At 44.0% G+C, this 23792-nt stretch overlaps 3 protein-coding genes across 4 annotated transcripts; 1 reads left to right on the top strand and 2 right to left on the bottom strand.

The window, feature by feature from the left end:
- Positions 1 to 3670: 3670 nt before the first annotated feature.
- LOC118407464 (endoglycoceramidase-like) lies at positions 3671 to 5782 on the bottom strand. The gene is made up of 3 exons (XM_035807940.1): positions 5613 to 5782; positions 5131 to 5241; positions 3671 to 4959 (listed from the first exon to the last, which is right to left on the bottom strand). The coding sequence occupies exons 1-3, from the start codon at positions 5780 to 5782 to the stop codon at positions 3702 to 3704; spliced, it is 1539 nt and encodes a 512-aa protein (XP_035663833.1). The 3' UTR covers positions 3671 to 3701.
- Positions 5783 to 7327: 1545 nt separating this feature from the next.
- LOC118407463 lies at positions 7328 to 14643 on the bottom strand. The gene is made up of 11 exons (XM_035807939.1): positions 14636 to 14643; positions 13876 to 14582; positions 13306 to 13674; positions 12965 to 13117; positions 12335 to 12763; positions 12043 to 12144; positions 11362 to 11613; positions 10742 to 10809; positions 10233 to 10435; positions 8979 to 9127; positions 7328 to 7868 (listed from the first exon to the last, which is right to left on the bottom strand). Exons 1-11 carry the CDS (start codon positions 14641 to 14643, stop codon positions 7843 to 7845), a joined length of 2466 nt encoding a protein of 821 aa, XP_035663832.1. The 3' UTR covers positions 7328 to 7842.
- A 3680-nt stretch (positions 14644 to 18323) lies between these two features.
- Positions 18324 to 23118, top strand: LOC118407480 (endoglycoceramidase-like). 2 transcript variants are annotated; one of them, XM_035807965.1, is made up of 3 exons: positions 18324 to 18500; positions 19620 to 19730; positions 20778 to 23118. In XM_035807965.1, the coding sequence occupies exons 1-3, from the start codon at positions 18331 to 18333 to the stop codon at positions 22042 to 22044; spliced, it is 1548 nt and encodes a 515-aa protein (XP_035663858.1). In that variant the 5' UTR covers positions 18324 to 18330; the 3' UTR covers positions 22045 to 23118. The 2 variants fall into 2 exon arrangements, with proteins under 2 accessions (XP_035663858.1, XP_035663859.1); XM_035807966.1 differs by lacking the exons at positions 18324 to 18500; positions 19620 to 19730 and adding an exon at positions 19896 to 19995.
- The last annotated feature ends 674 nt before the right edge of the window (positions 23119 to 23792 follow it).

The raw sequence follows: 23792 nt of genomic DNA, 5'->3' as shown, positions 1-23792 counted from the left end.
CACGCACATACACAGACACATGGGTTCACGCACACACACAGACACACGGAGCCAAAACTATACCTCCATTTTTCATGGAGGTAATGATCATCAAACACGTAAAGAAAGCGTGCAGCATTACATAACACCGTCGAAACACTAGCCAGGGTTCCATTCTGCGCTGGTCGGCTTTGAGGTGCTTTACCCGGCCCGGTTCTAAGGCACCGACCTGCTTCTGTCAGCCTGTCTGATTAGCTGCCCTTTGAGTTTTCGCCGCCAGAGCCTGTAGCCGGCCTTTTGAGTTTACGTCGGGGCGCGACGAAATCAAACCCCGTAAGAACTCCCCCGGCCTGTGCTAATTAACTGTACGGGGCAGCCAACCCTAAAACGCCGAAGAGCATAACGCGAGCGCCTCGATGGTATGGTTACCAGGCTATCGAAACACAGAAAACACCTAAAATATTAATGAAATATATATATATATATAGCCCCTGGCCGATTCTTCTGCCTGGATCATCAATTGATCATCATTACAATTAACCAATCGCACCACCTTACGCTACCTACCGTATTAGCTGGTGTGTTACGCCGAAGGGCGGTTATATCGGCTATATAGATACAGATACAGATACGCATTCCTTTTATGTGCAAATCAAATCGTCATGGCAACCGACTAATAAGAACTGCATGATTAAGTCAAATGGAGAGAAGCCATAGCACATCATGTGAAACATGAGGCGCACCGCATACTTTATCTCTTATTCCCTCCCGATCTGTCGGCATAAAACCTAAAAGGTGCTGCGAACCAACTTTGTATCCCATTGGCAAAAACTAACCGCTATCAAAACATCACCATCCCATATTTCACGCAACTTCTGAATACAAGTACCTGAAAACATCTTCGATGCATCATACGAAGCTTTTTAGTTGTTATTTTATTCGATTTCCTTGTATGATAACATTTACTAGTAATTGTATCGTATGTTTGCATATGTATTATTCTGAAGTGCGCAATTCAGCGTCTTTTGCTGTGCAGATGCCGCTGCAAGGTATTTTAGTGTTCTTGCATTGAACCAATAAACCAATTATTTTAAGACCATATCGGTATGAAAACCTGGTTGCAATCTCTGGCCGAAAATAGCAAATCAGCGCCTCCCCGAAAAAATAACCGCCAACGCCCGTAGAAGGCTGTAAAGGTGGTTGGGAGCAGCAGACAAATCCAATCAACACGGAGCTTTGAAGTCCCTACTTGTTGCTTTGAAGTGCTACATTTATTAGCTGGGCTTGTGGCTGGGCGTATACTTTTCAGACATGAAATGTTTTTCCTGAGATATTGTACTTTTCTAGAGTTTGGGGTCCACCCATTCAAATGTAAATTTAAATGTCATTAGGGACAATAAACAACTACAAGTATTAATGTAATCCACGTAAATACATACCAAGAACCAGTCTATTTGGTTTGAAACTGTTGTTATAGAAAGGACACGCCCAAACCATTTCCTTAATGAAAAAGCTACTTCAGAATGAGACGGGCAAGCTAGTATGTAGGGAAAGCAAAGGAGATGAAGTGAATATCAGATATCCCTACTCACGCGCGACCTCAACAGCGGTTCTAACCAACCTGCTAGCTAGGACAAGGCGTTACCGCTTCCTGAAGATGCTACTTAAGACGTTACTGCTTTCTGAAGATGTGACTCAAGACTTTACCTGAAAATGTGACTGAAGACGTTACCTGAACATGTGACTGAAGACGTCACCTGAAGATGGGACTTAAGACGTTACCGCTCTTCCTGAAGATGCGACTAAAGTTCCAGGTGGCGGTGGCTATTTGAGTGCTTTTACCGCGACTGCGATCTGATCACTTATCACCAGGCTAGATGCAGTGTGTTTATATATTTAATATGCATAACATAAAACATATGTGATATTATAGGATTAACATGATGGCTGTATGTCATTATGCTAATGATGAGATGTGATTGGTCAATTTAGATTGAAGAGTTGGCACGAACTATTCCTTCGGGGGAGGGGGAGGTAGACTCAGAATTATACTTACGAGGGTGAGCCAGAAAGTAATGCAAGTGGTTTCATAACACACACATTTTTGACAGAGTTAAAATTTGGCAAAAAGTACAGGGATATGTCCTCTTGAGATTGAAGTTTTTTAAATTTAGCCTTTGTTATTCTATGAGTGACTGAGATGCTTTCAACATGACTACACCTTTGTAAGCTCATTTTCTCTGAATCTGATCCACTGAAAATTACTGTAGGAGGTTGAAATTACACATATATGATAACAATTGTATCTGTAAATTACATGCCAATTTTCATTTCTAAACTCTCAATGGTTCCTTCATCACAGCTGCTAGGATGGAGTAAGCTGAGATAGAGCCAGTTGGATTTATACACGAATCCATGAACTGTTGGTTTAAAAGATTACTTTTTATTAAGCAAAAGAAACGAAACTTTACACAGTTAACAACTATTTAAAGGCAAGGAATGTGCTAAGTTTTATTTCTCTCAGTTGATGGCAAGCAGTCTACAGAAACTTTGATGTACTGGGTGTAGCCTGGTTTTGATTAGTCTGACGAAGTAAGGCCACATTTTCTTTTATCTGGAGGGATGACGTGGCATCAGGTGGTGCAAATGGAATTTTGTCTTTCTTCAAATAGGAGACTAATTTCTGAGAAAATGAGTTAATCTGGGCTGGAGGGAGAAACATCAGAAGGTCGGTACGAGTCTTTTAAGAGTTCTTTCATACCGACCTTCTAGTGTTTTTTCTGGAGACGTCGCAGACCCTTCCTGTTATTTCGAATAAAATACGTACATAACATGTACCATGACAGAGCCCACGTCTCCCTTGAGAGTTTGTGCAAAAAGGAACGAAAACGAATGAAAACTAAAGTACCGAAAGTGCAAAAAAGGAACGAAAAGGAAAGTACTGAAAATGTGATAAGGAACGAAATGAACGATAAGGAACGGAAAAGGAACGAAAAGGAAAGTACCGATAATGCGAAATGGAACGAGATGAACGAAATGGAACGAAGTATGAAGCAAACTGAAATAAATTCAATCGTAATATAAGGAAACGGTATACTTTGGGCGTCAGAAGCATATGGAACGTCTTTTATTTTACCCAGAATGTGGAAAATGAATATAGAAAAAAAGTCTTTCGGCGCTGTTTCAGCTGGCTGTTGCGTTTGCGTGGCCAAATTCTCTTGAGATCCGGGATCCGCGAAATATAAGGAAACGGATCTGAGATAAGAAAGCAAGGAATAAATTACGAGTGGGTAGGTAGATAAATATTGATAGATATGCATTTCGACCAAAGAAGTCTTTGGAACCAGGCCTCAATTGCCCAGGATTTTCGGCTACCACTAGAAAATCACTTTGTTGGACCGTCATACGCTTTTCAGGCGCGCAATTTTCTTGACATTATCAAATTGTTATTGTATACTTTTATCATATAGATATAATATAGATTGTTTAAGAAACTTTATAACCACATTAACATGTATATGAACATACGTCAAACACGGAATTTGACCTGGACAGAATAGCAATCAATGACAACATACTAAGTGCGTTAGGCCTAACACAGATTACATCAAATGACATAAGCCTAGATTCGTCAACTTCTTTAATGTCTTATCATATTCAATTCCACAAATATTTTGAGAACATTTCATGACTCCCTGAGATCTTTTTGTTGAAGGTCATATCTACCAGTTGACCTTGAGGCAGATGTTTCCTGAGATGCTGTTGGCGTCAGAAGAAGGCACGATGGTTACGGATGACTCGTCTGTCAGTAAAGCTCGCACCTGATTGGTCTGTTTGTGCCTGATGTAGAGGAGGCTGTGGTCCTTCTCATCGACCTCACACTCCAGCTCCGCGGAGCTCAGCACGGTGTACCCTGCCTCGTAATGCATCCTGGGTACAAAAATCTCCGTGGGGGCCTTGATGGAGGGGTCGGAGGTGAAGGTCAGTTGGAAATGGCTGGTGTCGATGTCGAAGGTCATCGCCGTGGGAATACCCGCCACTGCGCGTGCGTAGGTTCGGGCGAAAAGGCTGATGGATTCTGGGATAGCACGTCCAGTGCTGTCCCAGAACACTCTACTTCCAGGAGTTGCGTCCCAATAGGTCCACGACTGTAAGAAACTGTCCGCTTGCTTCAAGACATACCCACATTCCACCGTGTCCGGGTAAGTCGGATCGCTCGCGTTTGGCCGGCAAAGTCCGAACTCCGTGAGGAAAGACCCTCCACCGAGTGTTTCTAAGTCCTCCTGTACGGCTGAGAACATCTTGGGGCCGTATACGTCATCACAGGCGACTTTCTTGTACTTGGGGTACTGCTGCTGGTATGGCTGGTACAGCGGGCAGTAGTAGTGGTAGGAGAAGACGCTACGGTTTCTGTACGCCGCCCCTCCCGGTACATGCTCAAAACCCGACCCTAGCACGCCGTCTTCTGAGAAGACGTACCCCCAAATCACAGGCTCGTAGAAAATCAGTGTTTCGTCGTCCACAGTTCGGATGGCGCGGCTCACGCGGTCATGCAGAGGAGCAACGTTCTTCTTCCCAGCATGCCCTGGGAGGAACAGTTCCGGGTCCTTCGTCCAATCGCCGACCCAGGGCTCGTTGATCAGCTCGTAACCCAGCACCGACGTCTGGTTTGAAAACTCGGTCGCTACAAACTTCCAGAAGCCCGCCATTTTGTCGGCAGCACCCTTGTAGTTGTCATAGAGACACTGAAAGTTGTGGCTGCAGCGCTGCGTCAGGTAGTTGGCGTCCCATGACGTCACGTTTTTCAGCGGCCAGGGGTAGGGGTGCTCTGGTGGCGGGAAACTCGCGACGAGCCACGGAGGCACACCGTCGTAAAAGGAGTCGAGACTGTCCTGATGCATGTCCAGTATGGTGTAGATGCCGCGCCTCCCCAGCTCAGCCGTGATGTTCCGGATAATCCTCATGTAGGTCTGGTTGTACCTGGATGGAGGAAAGGGGTCCAAAATTAGGGTATATGTGACTTGACTGAAACATGATAGCCTCTGTACCATCCTTTGTACAGAGGCCATTTACTTTTGAAGCAATACTTTATCTAAAGACATCAGGTGCCAAACAAAACAAACAAACAAACAAACAACAAACAGTCCCCACCTCCCCTCCTGTGGTTCTGCCCCAGCCCACATCATCCCCAGCCGGAGGGCGTTGAACCCCCAACTCTGCAGCTCGTCCAGTCGGGACTGGTTCAGCATCTGGGCCGGGTACCTGCACAGAGGAGGGTAAAACTACTGAAACGCTACCTAGCAGCCCCTGTCGGTACTACATGTTATGCTGACGGGATACCTGCGCAGGGGAGGGTAAAAACTATTGAAACGCCACCTAGCAGCCCCTGTCGGTACTACATGTTATGCTGACGGGATACCTGCACAGGGGAGGGTAAAGACTACTGAAACGCCCCCTGTAAGTACTATATCTTATGTCGTGACTGGTTCAGCACCTGGATCAGGAATTATCAAAAATTTAGCCAAACCCGTTTCTAAACAAATGCACAACGTCAATTGTAACGATACCGATAACATAGCTTCTTCTTTTGCCAATGAAACATTTTCATCAAAATTCAATGAACAGCTAGTTACCATGGAAACCCTTTCTGGACTGCGTTGATGCCGTGAAAGATGCGCGCGCGGCCGGAGGCGTCCAGGAACCAGTGGTTGTCCGGGTTGACGTGGATCCGGGATGGCGCGGCGGCGCTCACATCAGCGGTCACAGCACAGCTCAGTGCTAGAAGCAACCAGATTCCAGCCATAGTTTCTCACTTACTGTAACAACAGGGTGGCACAGTCAAACACGGTTTTATCCTACAAACATTCACCGTAACACACCTGTGGAGTGGAAACACAAACCCGCGGCCATGGCACAGCTCAGTGCCAGGAGATACCGGACTCCAGCCATGGTTCTTCACCTGTACCGTAATTACAAAGACGCACAGTTAAAGTTTTACCTACATTCACCATAAGATATCGGCGTGACAGCACAATAAAACGCGGACAGGGCACAGATCAGAGCTAGAAGGCACCGGATTCCAGCCATGGTTCACCTACTTCTGTAACAACAGAGGCGCACAGTTTTCACACCAGCTTCTGTATCTATATCAGTACCGCGGCACACCCACGCCCACAGGACACAGCACAGCGCCAGAAGGAACCGGATAACAGCCATGATTTCTCACCTACTGTAACAAAAGAAGCTTACAGTCAAACAACAAACATTCAACTAGAGTCCCACGACCGCATACATTCTCTTAATAATTTGTCTCATTGCACTGCATTTGAACAGAAAAGAAAAATATAGAAAACTGCAGTTGTGAAAACTGATTTTTTGCAACTTTTCAATTTCCTTCTTATTCATGCTGGTATCGTTCACATGTAGACTATCCGGCTACTGTATAATTCAAGAGTTCCAAAGACCATGCCCTCGATAAGGTTGCGTCTTGCACAGAAGGCCGAGCTCGTACGATTTTGTCCATCTTTATCTGTTTGGCTTAAACCAACATGTGACAAATTTGTATAAGGGTTTTGCAAAGTTGTCATTATCATGTGCAGACACCTATACCATGCGTATCTCCGCAACAATGTTTTGTAACACATGGGTGACCTTTGGACCCATCGATCTTTGGACCCCACAGGCCTTTGGATACCCCCGTGCACCGTCACCCCGTATACCACCCGTGTAATAACAATGTACTACAATTTAGTATACATAGTCAGGTTGCCTTTGCTTTAATCCCTCGTGAGACATTAGCAATGGTTTAACTGTAGTTAATGTACCAGTTGATATTATAATCGTTGCAGACACTTGCAGTACCGGTAATCTGCATATACACGACAGGTGTTGCGCAATAGGCTCTGTCTCTCCTACAACCCAAACACAGCAAAGTAGTAAACAAGCTATTTATTATATATGAAATGTCACAAACATGTTAAACGAGATTTTTAACGTGCCTAGGCAAATCATTAGTAACTTTTCTTCTAATCTCGTCTTTGCCACTATATAACAACAACACGACATCACTTAGGTAGGAGAGACCAGGCATCCTCAAAGCTCTTCCCATATTGTCTAATTTGGAAGCCAAAAGATCATAATTAGACGGAAATTTGACCTCAGAAACTTACCTTTACTTATAATGTTGTTTTTCGCTTTTCACAGCAAACTCCAGGTGTCCCATGAAACGTGACAAGCGTCTGTTTACACTGAGAGTCACATGGCTGGATGGCGTTCACAAGCTAACCTTTGACATACCTGGACTAGTCCACATTTCATTGGGGTGTTCCGTTACAGATGACAAACAAAAGACTTAAAGCAGTTGTTTAATCAATTATTTCACATCATTCAGGGACAGTTAAGTCGTTGAAAAGAGACTATTACAGTATGGCACTGTATAAATTTCGTAGAAGAATGAGAAATAGATACACTTGCTAGGCAAATTGGTGATGATGAAAACCTTCGATTACAAAACATATTTTTTATAAATGTCATTCAAAATTCTCTGTTCTAACAAAAATATTTCCTAGCACAAAAATGTTACCTTTAGATTCTCATAAAGTATGACTCATAGTATTTTGTTGAATTACCAAAATATATGGATCTTGTATATAAAAGCACGATTAAGCATAAATGACACGACTGTGTACTAAACTATTTCATGATCTGTTTAAGTATTCATCATCATTCAATGTACCGGTACATAATTTTCTCCACTGATATACATGATTGTTTCATCACTGTTGGACGCTCATCTTGTGATGGAAGAACAATGACGCACTTTGCGAAGTAATATGAGACGAGAGGTCAGCTGTAGCTTTCTCTTCAAGCCTCTTCGTCATCAGATTCGGCTGAAAACAATTGAAAGTGAGGGTCATGAACCGATAAAGACAAAAAATAAACCAGATCATGTAAAAATGTTTGCAGAACATTGCGTCTGAAAACGTCAAAGGGTTCTCCTATTGGATTAGTTATTGAATAGTTGTGCTGATCAGATGAACTTTATTGCTCGACATTTGTACATGGTACAATGTATGGCAACGACTATTACACAAAGTACAAAATCTCAAAATACAAAAAAAGTACAAAATCTGCTCTCCATCACGATGTTTCAGACGAGATACTGTTGCAGCCCCATTAACGTAATGCTTATCATTGGAGTGGCATTCGGTTCTTTACGTGGCGACCATTGAGGTATCAGATAAGAGAGTTAGTTTTGTCAAGTCAATATGCACTGATGAGGTCTGAAGATTTGTAAGTAATTAGAGAATGTACAATCCCACCCTAACTGGAAACGTTGACCGGGGAAATCCCCCTGGCTCTTTTCGACAAGCACAATGAACACTGAACCACAGCTTAACGTCCTGTCATGAGGACTGCAACCCGTTCCAGTAGCGTGCATGTCGAGAAACCTTAACAACCGGGATCGAGCTCAAGGCTTCTTGTTCCAGGGCCGCTAACCACTGAACTACGCACGCTAACGTCTAACCACTGAACTACGCACGCTAACGTCTAACCACTGAACTACGCACGCTAACGTCTAACCACTGAACTACGCACGCTAACGTCTAACCACTGAACTACGCACGCTAACGTCTAACCACTGAACTACGCACGCTAACGTCTAACCACTGAACTACGCACGCTAACGTCTAACCACTGAACTACGCACGCTAACGTCTAACCACTGAACTACGCACGCTAACGTCTAACCACTGAACTACGCACGCTAACGTCTAACCACTGAACTACGCACGCTAACGTCTAACCACTGAACTACGCACGCTAACGTCTAACCACTGAACTATGCACGATACCGTCTAACCACTGAACTACGCACGCTAACGTCTAACCACTGAACTACGCACGCTACCGTCTAACCACTGAACTACGCACGCTAACGTCTAACCACTGAGCTTCGCATGCTACAGCTACTACTAATATACTGTCAGGTAACTCACCTTTTGAGAGCATGTCCACGACGTTAAGGAGTCCGATCTGTCTCAGCGCGTCCAGCAGGTCCCGTACGGTGGCGTTACGGGTCCCCCAGGCGTTCAGCAGGGCTCGGGTCGGGCTCCCGCCGGGTTTTAGGTACTCCATTTCAAACAAGCTGCAATCATTAACATATCCGTTTATCTTGTTACTGTTTATCTTGGTACGGAGGTTTTATTGTCAGTGTGTTTGTATTCTTTAGCTTAATCTGAGCTAAAGGACATCCCAATAAACTCAATATTCTCGAAAGGGTGTGTATATGTATCCATAACTATTTGAATAAAATAGAGTGACAGGATGTAATGGCGAAGATGGAGACAACGGCCAGATTTGCGAGGGTGACAGGAATTGGAATTCAGAAGCGGTAGAACCAGTCGTTTATGAGACTAAGAATTAAATACTAGTTTAATGCATAAATTATTTCGCACAGGTAAGAGATGTATTCGTTGGCTAAAACTTTATCTCACGGAAGAATCAGAAGCAAATGTATCTTTTTATTCATTTATTCATTTATTGTGTGTATCGCCGTACTGTGTTTACCTACAGATTCCAAATGGGTCACCACCTTGACTACGAGGGGCGTGCAATTAGTAATGGTCCTGACCCATTTCCCATAGCAGGAGATTAATGAAACTTGGCACAGTTATTAGTCTTTCTCTTCATAGGAATCACCCAGAGTTATGCATTTCTCCCATCGTTTGATGCAGCTCTGGACACCGATTTTGTAGGACACTCCAGGTTGGTCCTCCAACTGATGCCTCAGCAATGGCACAAGAGGGACGACCAGGTCTGGGAGCTGTTTCCACAGACTTCCAGCCACGTTTGAATTCAGGATGCCAGCGTTTTACAAGGTCATATGATGGGGCATCATCACCATAAGTTTCATTTATTTCATCAAAAGTCTTCTTTGGTGTGCGTCCTTTCAAATACAAAAACCGGATCACTGCGCGACACTCAACTGGTTCCATTTCACACCTGGTCCATTTCGCACCTGACTAAGTTCAAACACCAGTAAATCAGAAACCACAATTAGTTCAGAGCTGTCTTTTGCAACATAACCCATAGAGATATGAATTATTACACATACAAAATTTCATTTAGATCAGACAACTGGAAGTGGGTCAGGACCATTACTTATTGCACGCCCCTCGTAGCTCTCTTCAAACACCGAATCAAACATGGTTAACGTCTCCATGACCATGTGGAAGTAACTCCATGCTTACCTTATCTCCTGCATGCTAAAACTAGTACATGCGGCCAGGTCCTTCCAGTTCACCAGCTGTCCGGGCGGGTCCAGCTCCATGGCGATCTCCTTCACCAGTCTGAACGGCAACCTGCGGAGGGGGGTCCGGGGGTCCACAGGGGGCTTCCTCGGCTTCCTGGGCTGATTAAACACCGGGACGGCCTTCTTCAGCTGGGTAGACATCTGTCAATCAATCAGTAAATCAACCAATCAATTGTCGGCATCAAGTGCTGACACTTGGCGACTGTAGACATCTCTCTCCAGGATGTTCAAAGGACAGTGCTTTAATACAAATGATGCAATGACTTTATGAGTCAGTACAGGAAATGCCTTCTACATGCTGACAGGCAAAGAGCACAAAGACCCAAAATAGAACGCTCTCTCTATCTCGGTTGTAAAGACATCCTTCAGTGCCTCTAGTAAGGCTTCGGCTGGCCATTTGTATTAGTAAGGTACGATACCTCATGTCATAAAAGACGTAAAACTTACCTCCGAATAATCATCTTCAAAGGAACTAGCCGCGGGAACATATGGGGCTGTGTGAGTGGCGTGTGGTTCTGTGGAGAGAAATTGTTATAATTCTAATTCAAATGAGCTTGCAATATACGGGTATTTTTTTCCTTGCTATATTTACACCTTGCTTCAACGGATTATTGTCACCTGTGATTCATGTTCTGTAAGATTCCGTTATAAAGCAGCTCGTCAATGTTGAATGGAGTTCACTATTGTTATACTACAGTAGGTTATAAGCACTTCATAACTAGACAAACAACACGCTTCGGCGTCGGTCGTGGCGTAACTGGTAGAGCGTTCGGCTCGGAGCCTAGAGGTTCTGAGTTCGATCCCCACCGTGCCCCGCCCCGACGTTGTGCCCTTGGGAAAGGCACTTGACACGACCTTCCTCTCTTCACCCAGGTGTAAAAATGGGTACCTGACTTCGGTCGGGGAGGTAAAGGACTACCTTTACCTTCTGTCTGTAACGTGTATGTGGCACTGTTCATATAAGTTACAAAAACTTGAGTGCAGTGCCACATTGTCCCCGTCTGTCCAAAAGCAAACTAGAAGAAAAAAAACTGAGCCAGACGACTAGGAGATGATGTGAGCGTTACCTGATTGTAGGAGCTCCACCGCGAAGTCATCCCGGCCGCACGCCTCCAGCGCCAGCAGCAGCCCGTGGAACTGCTCCCGGTAGGACGGGCCTTCCCGCCACTCCCGGAGTATCCTCACCCGCAGGTGTGTGTCGTCAGCGGAGAGGTCTTTATCGGGCTGTTTTACACGCAGAGCTTGCGAAACCTGTTCCCACTCACGCCTGTCTAGAGCGACAGCCAGTCTTCGCAGTACTTTCGTCATTTCGTCATCGCCTATACGAAAGATAAGAAAAAGGTGAACAAAGTGACTTGTCACTGTTCTCAGCCAGACAGTTTCTAATAATTTTTGTTTTCTTTTTTGTGTCTACATTGCGTTGATGTTTATTGTCACGATGACTGTTCGTGAGGTCTAAATGTATCATAAATGTACCCTCCATAGCAGGTTCTCTGGGGCATTTTCCCCGTCTTTTCTTGGCTCATAATACACTTTTGCAGGCCATTTCGTTTTGTACTGGATCGCTTAACTGACGAGAAATGGCCAGCAAAAGTGTCTTATGGGCCAAAATGACGGAAAAAGCCCCGTCGGCTGGATACAAACACATTGTTGTGCATAAAGAACTCTGTCATCTTCTGATTACAATAACTCTACACATGAAATGTCATGTGTTAATGATATCGAAAACGCACATTACTGAAACTCACCTGTCTTCTCACTTCCACTTCTCTCCGAGACTTGGTAACTTGTGACGCTAGATGTTCCTTCAGGATGAGCCGATGAACTAAATGCCTCAGAGTTTGGCTCTTCTTCATGTATGAAAAATATAAACTCTTAGAAGATATCTCGAAAGGAATTATGAACCTAAGACCAAAGGTATCTAATATTAAACCATCGCTTCAATTTATTTCTTTTTTAGCTATGCCTTTGACATTGGTTTACCCATTTACAGGAAATAGAACATAAAGAGACCAAGTACAGAGTGTTCGGCAGACATACCTTGTGTCAGAGATTCATATTCAACTGAATGGTCGTAGGATTGGTCATCTGTCTCAAGGTGTTGGTCACCTGACGCGGGGCCTTGGTCATCTGTTCCCAGGTCTGGGTCATCCTGGTGAAGGACCTCAATACGTTGGTCGTTGGTCTCAAGACGTTCGTCCACTGGAAGGAGGTCATCTTCATCAAGGCTTTGGTCATCTGGTGCAGGGCGTTGTCCATCTGCCGCTGGGCTTTGGTCATCTGCCGCTGGGCTTTGGTCATCTGTCGCTGGGCTTTGGTCCTCCGTCGCTGGGTTTTGGTCATGTTGATCTTCGCCAGGCTCTGACAACAGTCGCAGGAGAGACGTCAGCTGAGATATGTCGCCTGTCTCGGAAGCAGACGTGCTCCTCTCAACACTTGGGCTTTCTTCGTCCGAAATGCCCCACTGGTCTGGGTTGGTACAAAGTGATATGTATGTGAATATGTTTATGTATATGGATATTTATATGTATCTCTCTCCCTCCCTCTCTCTCTCTCTCTCTCTCTCTCTCTCTCTCTCTCTCTTTCTGTCTCTCTCGTAGTATTGCATCTATAAACTGGAAATTGTTTGAAACAAAAGATCTAAATGATGGAATTAGCCGTAACACTTACCAACGTCGGGAGGACCTTCAAGTACTCCCACGTGGTTTTCTGCCTGGTTTTGTCCCTCGGTTTGATCCGGGGAAGATTTTGGTTGTCCTGGTGTCGAACTTCCGTCTGTAAGTGCGGGGTCTGGGATCTCTATCACTTTTACAGCCTCTTTGTCTTTATCGATGAGAATAGCGGAAACAAAATTTACCATTTAAATGTATTCAACAACTGCATGCTAAAATGAAATTATAGAACAGTAATTATGTAAAGATTAATGCTACATAGAACAAATGTATGTTGTTTATAGATACGTTATCTATTATCTATGTCGAACAACATTGTCTGGAACCAATTTCACTCACCACTTGAAGCTGTAGCCCCCTGCAGTTCCTCCACCACAGCCTGTGAAGGGTTCCTCACGCCGATGGCCAGGTTCATGTTCACCGCCCTTCCCTCGGCCGCAAACTCCGGCAGGAAGGTCTCCAGGAGAACCTGCTGGAAGGTCCCGTCTCTGGCCATGCGGAGGAGCTGCAGCCGGTCTGCTTCTGTAGGGACCTCCAGCTCCAGCAAGATGCACCCTCTGGTAGCAGCTCTTATCCTACACGTCACGTTGAAGCTGTCCGCCATTTTCTTCGCGAACTGACGCCTGACGTCGTCATGACGTAGCCTCGCAAGTATGTCGTCTGCCCTCTCCGGATCAATGCCAAGTTCACAGCAGACCTTCACATAGGCTGGAAAAAAAGTACCAGAACAGGTCAATTTTGCATTGGATACTTTTTTGCGATGTATTCAAGAAACACACGTTTGTCCATCCATAAAACACGCACTGGTGGTCTAGTGCATCTTTTCTTTAAGTTAAAAATATGATTAAAAAAGTACATTGCAAAGCCTTATTGCGTTGATGCGTTTAAGAACTGTAAATTCGAGCTAACCGTTTTCCTGTGGTATCACTTTGTTGTGGTTTCCAACTTGCACGACGTCACAGTTCTTGATGTACACGACCACTATTTCAGCCCCGTTGTGTGACTGCCATGTATCGGCACCTGATGTAAGTGTGGCGTTTTCGCTTCCCTCTGTTTTGGCCGAAATCAAAACGTTGCCGTTTCCAACCTGCACAGCAAACGCGTTCTCCACCTGGACTGTAACAGGAGTAGGACCATTTCCCGGACAAGCTTCTGGTGGCAATGGCGTAGCTTCCTCCAACATGTCTGCCGCTGGACGGCACGTGGGTTCTGTGTCTGACGTCAGACTTTCGGTGTTGACTTGTGGCTCTCTTTGGCCTGTATTCGCGGTTCTTGTAGTACATGTAGGTGATGTTGCTTTGGAATCATGTTCTTCTTTTGCATCAGGTTCATCATTGTCAGCAGCATCGTTGTTGTCTTCCTCCTCCTCCTCGCCTCCTTCCTCCTCTTCTTCTGCATCACTCAATTCCACTGGAGGATGCTGTGTCTGGCTGGAGGGTTGAGACTCTGCATTATTGTTATCCCCATCTTCATCACCTCCACCTGCTTCTGGAACCTTCAAACTTTCATCCCCATCAGAAGGGTTTTCAGCACCCCTTACTTCATCACCGTTGATTTCCAGAGGATCCGTTTCTTCTGGCTCGTCGCTGTTGACTTTGCCAGCAGTTTCCTCTTTTCTCCCTTCGTCTGTATCAATACGGCAGGCATCGATGTTATCGGGCACCTTTACCTTCTCATGGGTATTGTTTTCCTTGTATGCCAGCAATGCCAGACGAGACCCCATTTCATTGGTGTTCGCACACGATCCTACTAATCAAATGACTACAATGGCTGATGAGCTGCAAGTTGTCTGGAACAGGTTGGACGACTGTGGCGACTTCCCTCTACTTTTCACTTGTCTTAACATCAGCAAGGTTTAGATTTTAACTTGTCTCCTTTGACCTGGAATGCAAATTTTAGTTCGTGAGGCCAAGGCAGTACAGAAACCATTAGAAACAAGGAGTTCATGAAAATAATTGGTTTCCTCTTCTAGCAAAGAAAGGAGAAGTGTGTACATGTACGTGTACATATGTTACGCGAAAAATGTCCAAAATGAGGGCTCCTGTGCTGTTGACTGGTACTTCCAACACCTTTTAAGTTAGTAACAGGCCTGAGTCAGCGACCCCTTCAATTTTATTAAAAACGCGGTTGCAACGATAATGCTACAACGATCCTATCATTCATATCAACTATAGGTAACATGTTTCTAGCCCTATCCCCCTCCAAGACCTTTGAAATGGGACAGTCCAAACCAAGGTGACACGGTATACCTGTCAGGTGACCTTAAGGACGTTGACCCAGAGAAAGTTGCGGAAAGTCCCACACCTGAGACTTAGGTCACGGGACTTCCCCTCTATGACGCAGTTCTAATCGGTTCCTCTTTCTAGTCATCTTAGCTAACAAAGAAAAGCCACGCCTTATGAGCACCTTTGCATATTTTTTACATATTCATGAAATATTCTCAAACTGTTATACTGCTCGTAAGAAGTTTTAAAAACATGGGGGGGGGGGGGGTTAGTTTTACATACAAGAGCAATGACAAGCGATTGAAGGTTTTTCACCAGACACCAAGTCAGTATTAAGCAATACTACCACTAGAGAATAGGGACTGAACTTTGAGCAACTTCGCCACATCGTAGCAAATGTACTTTGGAAGGCTTTGTTTTACAACGCTAGGTCAAGAGTGAAGAAGAAAGTTTGGTGAACATTTTGGTTCGCATTTTCAAACCTACATTTATCTGAAGTCACTGTAAAGTCCGCAGTTTTATGTCTTGAAGCAATAATTGGTTGCTTACCTAAGAAGGGTCCCACCTCGCCAGGTGTGTTAGTGAAAGTCTACATGTACAGGTGTGGCGCACCTGCCGTGCTGCGCGGGGGTGCATGGGAAGGGGGATTCCCCTGAGACTGTCCCATGTAGACCCGGGGGGGTCAGAGGGGGGGGGGTGCTAGCTTCGTGCTGGCTAAGTACGTGCTGTTTCGTGAATTCGAACTCTGACTTTGTAATTTGTAGCAGAAAATAACATGAAAACCTGAACCATTATCTATTCATGTACAGCTATAATGGCCGCTTTTTATTGAAATTGTCAGATTTTTAGTCTAATTTTTGAAAAGTGCAAGGCTCATAACGTACCAGCCCACTTTCCCCGCTGAAAAAAAAGAGACGAAAAAAAAAGAGTATAGTAAAAGGTATCCAAATGCAGTGAATGGTAATTGTCCGTTACATAGTTGTCAGCTTGAGGGTAGTTTATGTAAAGTTAAATGTCTGTGGCCCTTTTAGTTTTCATCAAGTATAAACTGAACGAATAAAATGATGAATCAGACATAAAATATACACATTGCAGTTTATCTACTGCAGGTATCACCGCCTTTTCAAATGAGTCGGCCCTGTAAGACCTTACATCACTCACTTGCCATGTGGCATCAGATCTTAAGGTAGATCAAGAAAGAGGAACGGAAACTCACCCACTTGTCAAATCTTAGGAAAGAGGAACGGAAACCCGCCCACCTGCTGACGGTGACTCAAGGGACTCTGCTGGTCTCAGTTCCTCTTTTACACCTGTTTATGTGGATGACACAGAAAAAAACACAAAACTGTCAAATCAAAAAAGATGCCCGCACGTTGAGAAATAGAGACAAACATCACAACTCTAATAGTCGACCGAAGAGCATACTTCTGAATAATTCAACAAGTTACAGGTGTCTTTGAATTCAGTATGACGATAAAGTTTTGATTTTCAGTTTTTATTGAAAGTATAATAGCTTACAAAGCTATATGGAAGTGACAAAATCGATCAAAAAGGTTCTGACAACCTTGTGTGAACTTTTTTACCCACCTGTTTCCCAGAAATGGTACGGCCCGGATCGATCGAACAGGAAATATGACGTCACGTTTTGTGCAGCCGCAAATCTTTTAAAAATGCTCATCAAACTTGTTTATATGTCAGACTTGTCGCTTCTTTCTTTCCACACAGAAGCCCCAACATACTCACAAACATCTACTTCGATTCTAGAATTTGTCACTGATAAACAAATTCCCTGTTAATGTTTGGACTAGTCCAGGTATGTCAAAGGTCACCATGTGAACATCATATGACAGTGTCTCAGTGTAAACAGGGACTTTGTCGCCTTTTGTGGGACACTGAGAAGTTTGTTCTCAAGACTAGAGCGGCGACAAACAACCAAAGAAGTAAAGGTAAGTTTCCGAGGTCGAATTCCTGCGTAGTTCTGTTCCCTTGGCTTCCAAAGTGGACAAAATGTAGGTCGAGTTTGGGGACGTCTGCGCCCCCCTCCCCCTTTCGAGAACCGGTGGTTGTTTTACTTTTACATGGAGGAAACGAAAAAAGCAGAAGAAGAAGTTACCGATTCAATGATTACTTGAATACTTTGACACGTTTCGAAATCTCCTTTGACATGTTTCTAACGTGTTTTTTTTTTTTTAATAATCATTGTGTTGTGTTTGTGTTTTAAGTTATATGACACGGGAAGCTAGACTCCCATTAGAATTTGCTCTCTTATGCAATTTACACCAACATAGATTTAGTTCTCAAAATGGTAAGCAGTAGGGATTTATGTCAAAGTGTTGGTAAATTTCTCATAAAGATACTGGTGAAAACTGCACGAGCGTACCATTTATACTAGAGGTAAGCTGAGGCAGGTCCGAGAGTGGGGACATGCTAGTCCGTTCCTGTCTGTTGACAGTGGGGCACTGTCTGTGGCATGCATATGTGACCAAATTCTCACAGGGCCTAAGAAGTGAGTTCACCCGTGTACCCGTGTATGAGTAACGTATGTAATTTTACGAAAACAGTGGTCAGTAACCTAATATTTATGTTTGCAAATTTTACATGAATGTGTGACTTACATATACCCTTCATATAACTTTATTCAAATGAAAGGGTCTGTGGGATAAAGATTGTGAGAAAAATATCCTATTTCCATGTTTAAACTAGATGGTAACGTTATCTAATATCACCAGTTTGAATAGACAACAGGTTGACACAGCTATACTACACTTCAGTGTGAGAAAATACTACTTGGCAGGTGCCTGGTTACAGATAAAGAAACTGGTGTGTTATGCTGAAGGGTGCTTATACCGGCTATATAGATACAGATACAGAAGCTGCTGTGTTACGCCATAGGGCAGTTTTACTGGCTATACAGGTACAGATACAGAAGTCGTTTAGTGTGTAAAGTAGGGTGGTTATACCGGCTATATAGATACATATATAGAGGCTGATGTGTTGTACCAATGGGCAGTTATTCTTGCTTACTTGCTATCATAGTATTACAGTTATAGTAACTTATAATACTAGCTACATGTATATACAGATACAGAAGCTGCTGTGTAAACTTGACTGTCTCTGTTGCTACAGTAGGTGAGGAAACATGGCTGGAATCGGATTCCTCCTGGCCCTGAGCTGTGCCGTGGCCGCGTGTCTGTGTACCGCCGCGCCGTCCCGTATCCACGTCCACCCAGACAATCACTGGTTCCTGGACGCCTCCGGCCGCGTGCGCATCTTTCACGGCATAAACGCCATCGAGAAAGGGTTTCCATGGTAACTAGCAGTTCATTGAATTTCGATTTTTTTACTTACATGTAAGCCTCGGGGGAGGCTATGTTTTCAGCGCAATTAATTTGTGTCTGTGTCCATTTCTTTGGAAACAGCATGAAATAGATTTTATTGATTTTTGTTAACATTATTGGCTTTTGGGGCCTCCTAGCCACTTCACTACAATGTAGGTACTGCAGTGGAACGGAAAGTGTGCAATTTTTTAAAATGAAATTGCTATTGTCATAATCTATTCCATGGATTGTACATAGGTTTGGGGTGCTACATGGAAAGTTGATGAGGATTTATTTATTCATTCCTTACATCAATCCATTTGTTCATTTCTTCCTTCTATTCTGTTGAATTTGCTCCATAACTGCATAACATGCAATACAAACAGGGGCTTACTTAGACTTAGACTTAGACTTAGACTTAGTAGCTCCCACATCGTGCAACGCATGAGGCAGTTTTGGCCCAAGTATATCATCACAGAGAACTCTCTGGTTCTGTACTTGAAAAGGGGCTGCTATGTGGCATTTCAGTGTTTTTTTTTTATCCTTCCTTGTGCAGGTATTGGGTCAGTGTGGCAGAACTGGTAGAGTATAAGGTTAGAACCAAGAGATCGAGGGTAATTGTAGATGTAAAAGTTTAAACTTTGTTTCAACACAAAAGAAGAAGAACTCACCATAAATTTTCGGTCGAGCACGTTGGCAAAAAATTTATGGTGAGTTCTTCTTTTGTGTTGGAACAAAGTTTAAACTTTTACAACTATGGATTCTACCAACACAGATGGGCTTTTCATTCGGATATTTGGTCCCTGGTACCTTTTTTTACTCCCAGGTTGGTAGAATATAGAATATAGGAAAATTCTTGTACACAACCAAAATGCTTAGGTTTCGGTGTCTATCAGAGCTTCTGACTGGAGTTCTGCTTGGACATGTTTGGGATAATGTTCGCGGCGCAAAAGCAGCACCACCTACATCGGCTATATATAGTGGCGAGAAGCAGAACTCCAGTCAGAAGTTCTGAGGAAGATGTCTGGTAGCCACCGAAACGTAAGTTTAATTTTGGTTGTGTACAAGAATTTTCCTATATCCGACTTTTTTTACTGTTTTACCTGTGCAGGTATCCGGCCCAGATGCTGAACCAGTCCCGACTGGACGAGCTGCAGAGTTGGGGGTTCAACGCCCTCCGACTGGGGATGATGTGGGCTGGGGCAGAACCACATGAGGGCAGGTTTGTTTGTTTGTTTTTTTGTTTGTTTGTTATGATGTGAGCAGGAGCAGAACCACAGGAGGGGAGGTGGGGACTGTTTGTTTGTTTGTTTGTTTGTTTGTTTTGTTATGAGGGCTGGGGCAGAACCACAGGAGGGGAGGTGGGGACTGTGTGTTTGTTTGTTTGTTTGTTATGATGTGGGCTGGGGCAGAACCACAGGAGAGGAGGTAGGACATGTTTGTTTGTTTGTTATGATGTGGGCAGGGGCAGAACCACAGGAGGGCAGGTGGGGACTGTTTGTTTGTTTGTTTGTTTGTTTGTTTTGTTATGATATGGGCCAGCGCAGAACCACAGGAGGGGAGGTGGGGCATGTTTGTTTGTTTGTTCTTTTGTTTTGGTATGTTGTGAGCTGGAACAGAACATGTTTGTTATTTTGTTTTGGATCAGTATCACACACCACATGCGAGGTATTAACATTTTTCTTCTGCATGAACACTTTCAAACTTATTAGTCTTTAAGTTCTAACTATGGGACTGTTCATTGGTTTATCCATCTTTTCATTTTCTCATTCATTCATTTCATCATCTAGATGCAACCAGACTTACATGAGCATCAACAACAAACATTACTATCATCTTACAACTTGAAACAAGCTCCAGATAATGAACTTACTAGGAACAGTTTACTAGTACCATTTCATGTGCACTTTCAAACTCAAGCCAAACATTCCTTCATCTATCTTGAAATAGTTGAACTGTAATTTCCAACACCAAAATTGGACCCACCCAAATTTTCAACTGAACAGCACTAGTCTTTGTCAAGGAATGAACAATCCACTGCTGTCGTGACGTCACGTTATGCAGATAGAACTCGTGACTCAGTAAGCAGTGGATTATACATGTACAGTAGGTTGCAGGAAGTCTATGGCGCCCACTGTCAAAAATTTGGGTGAGTCCAATTTTGGTGTTGGAAATTACAGTTCAACTATTTCAAGAATGACTTCTACCAACACAGATGAACTTTCAAGTTATTCCTTTATCTATTCGTTCCCTTTTCTCATACATTTAGGTACAACCAGACGTACATGAACGTCATTCAGAACATCACGTCCGAGCTGGGAAGGCGCGGCATCTACACCATACTGGACATGCATCAGGATGGGCTGGACTCTTTTTACGACGGCGTTCCTCCGTGGCTCGTCGCGAGCTTCCCGCCGCCGGACCACCCCTACCCCTGGCCGCTGAAGAACATCACATCCTGGTCCCAGAACTACTTCACGCAGAGATGCAGTCACAACTTCCAGTGTCTCTACGACAACTACAAGGGCGCCGCAGACAAGATGGCGGGCTTCTGGAAATTTGTAGCGGCCGAGTTTTCAAATCAAACGTCAGTGATGGGTTACGAGCTGATAAACGAGCCCTGGGTCGGCGATTGGACGAAGGACCCGGAACTGTTCCTCCCGGGGCATGCTGGGAAGAAGAACCTTGCTCCTCTGTACGACCGTATAAACCGAGCCGTCCGAGTGGCGGACGACGAAACGCTGATTTTCTACGAGCCGGTCACATGGGGCTACATCTTCTCAGAAGATGGCGTACTGGGGTCGGGATTCGAGCATGTACCAGGAGGGGTGGCATACAGAAACCGTAGCGTCTTGTCCTACCACTACTACTGTTGGGTGTTCCAGTTGGGACAGCAGCAGTACCCTGAGTATAAGAGAGTCCTCTGTGATGAGATACTTGGACCCAAGATGTTCTCAGCTGTACAGGAGGACTTGAAGACTCTCGGTGGAGGATCCTTCCTCACGGAGTTTGGACTTTGCTGGCCAAACGCGAGCGATCCGACTTACCCGGACACAATAGAGTGCGGGTTCGTCTTAAAGAAAGCGGACAGTTCCTTACAGTCATGGACCTACTGGGACGCTACCCCCGGCCCTCAGGTATTTTGGGACCCCACTGGACGCGCTATCCCTGAACGTGTCAGCCTATTTGCCCGAACATACGCACGTGCAGTGGCGGGGGTTCCCACGGAGATGACCTTCGACATCGACACCAGCCGTTTCCAACTGACCTTCACCTCCGACCCCTCCATCAAGGCCCCCACTGAGATTTTTGTACCCAGGATGCATTACGAGGCAGGGTACACCGTGCTGAGCTCCGCGGAGCTGGAGTGTGAGGTGGATGAGAAGGACCACAGCCTCCTCTACATCAGGCACAAACAGACCAATCAGGTGACAGCTTTCCTGACAGATGAATCTTCCGTTACCGTCGTGCCTTCTTCTGACGCGAACGTCATTGACAGCATCTCGGGAAACATCTGTCTCAAGGTCAACTGGTAGATATGACCTTCAACAAAAATAGCTGTATTCTTCTGACTCGAACATCATTGACAGCGTCTCAGGAAATGCCTGCCTCAAGGTCAACCAGGAGCATTTTGGTCCTTGAATATGCAAATATATATATATATATATGGAATTTTAACCTCCATACTGCCTCATCTCCTAAGTCATATGATTCGGTGCTATGTACAATTGGAAGAATCAGGGACAAAGATGTTTGTGATGTGGACTAATTCTGTCACTTCAGTCTGGCATAAAAGGTGAAATTAGAAGATGAAATAATCTTTTATAAAGATGCCAGTAAGTTGGAAGTATTTGTCTAATGACAACCATGGTTCTGCGCTGATAAGGGCCATCCAGGTAAAAAGATATGCCAAATAAACAGCAGTTATTCGAGAAACTGGATGTGAATTTGGAAATGGTCAGTCGGTGTAGGCGAAATTGTCATCCACCACCGTCAGTCTGGTCATTTCCAAAATCATATCCAGTTGCTTGAGTAACTTCTAATTGGCATAACCATAGATAGCTATAATTTGTGACATGCTACATTTTTTATTGAGTATTGTTTTTTCCAGTGTTGTTTGACTGTATATATAGTTCATCAACCAAGATGTACAATTTTGACAACATAATTCAGAATTATGTGAGTATTGAGAAGAAAGGCTGTAAATTTTATGATATATTTATTGATATTTTATAAATGCAGAGACTGAGAAATAGAATCTAAAATATTTTTTTAATCTTCAGGTTAATGAATGTTACGACTGCAGTAAGAATGATTTGGGAACTTTGAATGATAAAGACCTACATGTAAATCACCCTTGCTGTCCTTGGTACTGAAGGACAAGTACATGTACAAAGTTCTTTGTAGACAACCAAATACTAGTGTTTCAGTGACTGTCACCTTCCCCGAGGTAGTTGTGAAAGGGTGTATTGCGCACTAGGGCTAGGTGTTGCTGTTGTGTATACAAAGAACTTTGTTATCCAGAGTCCTCCATTTAATATATCATGGTCTCTTGCAGATTACTGTACAGATTTATACATTGTTGAAAAATTAAAGTTCTTAGTTGAATAAGAAACATGCATTAACAGTACAAATTTGTAACTTCAAACAGCTTTTACATAAATATATAAATGATATTGCTCAGGTTAAGAATTGTAGTTTTCATCATTTTCACCATTTTCCCCCAAAAAATCATCAAAGCAGAGATTGGAAGTGATTCTTTCTCAATGCTGAACAGTGTCAAATAACTGTATTGCCAATTTTATCCAGGTATCTAACCTACATCCTAACTGTGGAAACTTGGCTCCCAATGACCCCCCCCCCCCTTCATGAGCAGACGTTCGGCCTTGGCTGTTTTTAACGTTTCTTTAGAAATTTTTAAGGTCTTAAAAGAAAATACGAAATAGAAAGCCCTACACAAACGCCTAAAACATGTGAAAAACAGTCGAAGCTGAACCTCTGCTTGGAGAGCACGGCTCTGATTTCCACAGCCAGGCTATGGAGGTCAGGGTCATGACCTCTGCTGGAGGTCAGCCAAACGTCCGGCAGGTCGTTCAGGATCAGGTGTAGTTCAAAAGCACACCTGTGTGGCTGGGTGAACAGTAGTGTATTTTGATATTGGTGTTTTCTTTTACACAACAAGTAGTAATGTACTTCACCTGCTTACCTTTCGACTCCTATCAGACATTTTCTTTACAGGTTCTGAGTGCTACTTCAAACGTTCAATACTAGTATCCTATGTTCT

The sequence above is a fragment of the Branchiostoma floridae genome, unplaced genomic scaffold (assembly GCF_000003815.2).
Source record: "Branchiostoma floridae strain S238N-H82 unplaced genomic scaffold, Bfl_VNyyK Sc7u5tJ_1353, whole genome shotgun sequence".
Lineage (NCBI taxonomy): Eukaryota > Metazoa > Chordata > Leptocardii > Amphioxiformes > Branchiostomatidae > Branchiostoma > Branchiostoma floridae.
This window is presented reverse-complemented; position numbering and strand designations above follow the sequence as displayed.

Bases quoted from the DNA above. Each gene is read 5' to 3' on its own strand.
- LOC118407464 (XM_035807940.1), bottom strand. From the start codon at position 5,782: ATGGCTGGAATCTGGTTGCTTCTAGCACTGAGCTGTGCTGTGACCGCT. The intron at 5,242-5,612 runs GTAACTAGCTGT...TCCTCTGTGCAG, and splicing joins GTCCAGAAAGGGTTTCCATG to GTACCCGGCCCAGATGCTGA. The intron at 4,960-5,130 runs GTGGGGACTGTT...TCCTCCATCCAG, and splicing joins GCAGAACCACAGGAGGGGAG to GTACAACCAGACCTACATGA.
- LOC118407463 (XM_035807939.1), bottom strand. The intron at 9,128-10,232 runs GTAAGCATGGAG...TAATGATTGCAG, and splicing joins TTTAGCATGCAGGAGATAAG to CTTGTTTGAAATGGAGTACC. The intron at 7,869-8,978 runs GTGAGTTACCTG...AATTGTTTTCAG, and splicing joins CGTGGACATGCTCTCAAAAG to CCGAATCTGATGACGAAGAG.
- LOC118407480 (XM_035807965.1), top strand. From the start codon at position 18,331: ATGGCTGGAATCGGATTCCTCCTGGCCCTGAGCTGTGCCGTGGCCGCG. The intron at 18,501-19,619 runs GTAACTAGCAGT...TTACCTGTGCAG, and splicing joins ATCGAGAAAGGGTTTCCATG to GTATCCGGCCCAGATGCTGA. The intron at 19,731-20,777 runs GTTTGTTTGTTT...TCATACATTTAG, and splicing joins GCAGAACCACATGAGGGCAG to GTACAACCAGACGTACATGA.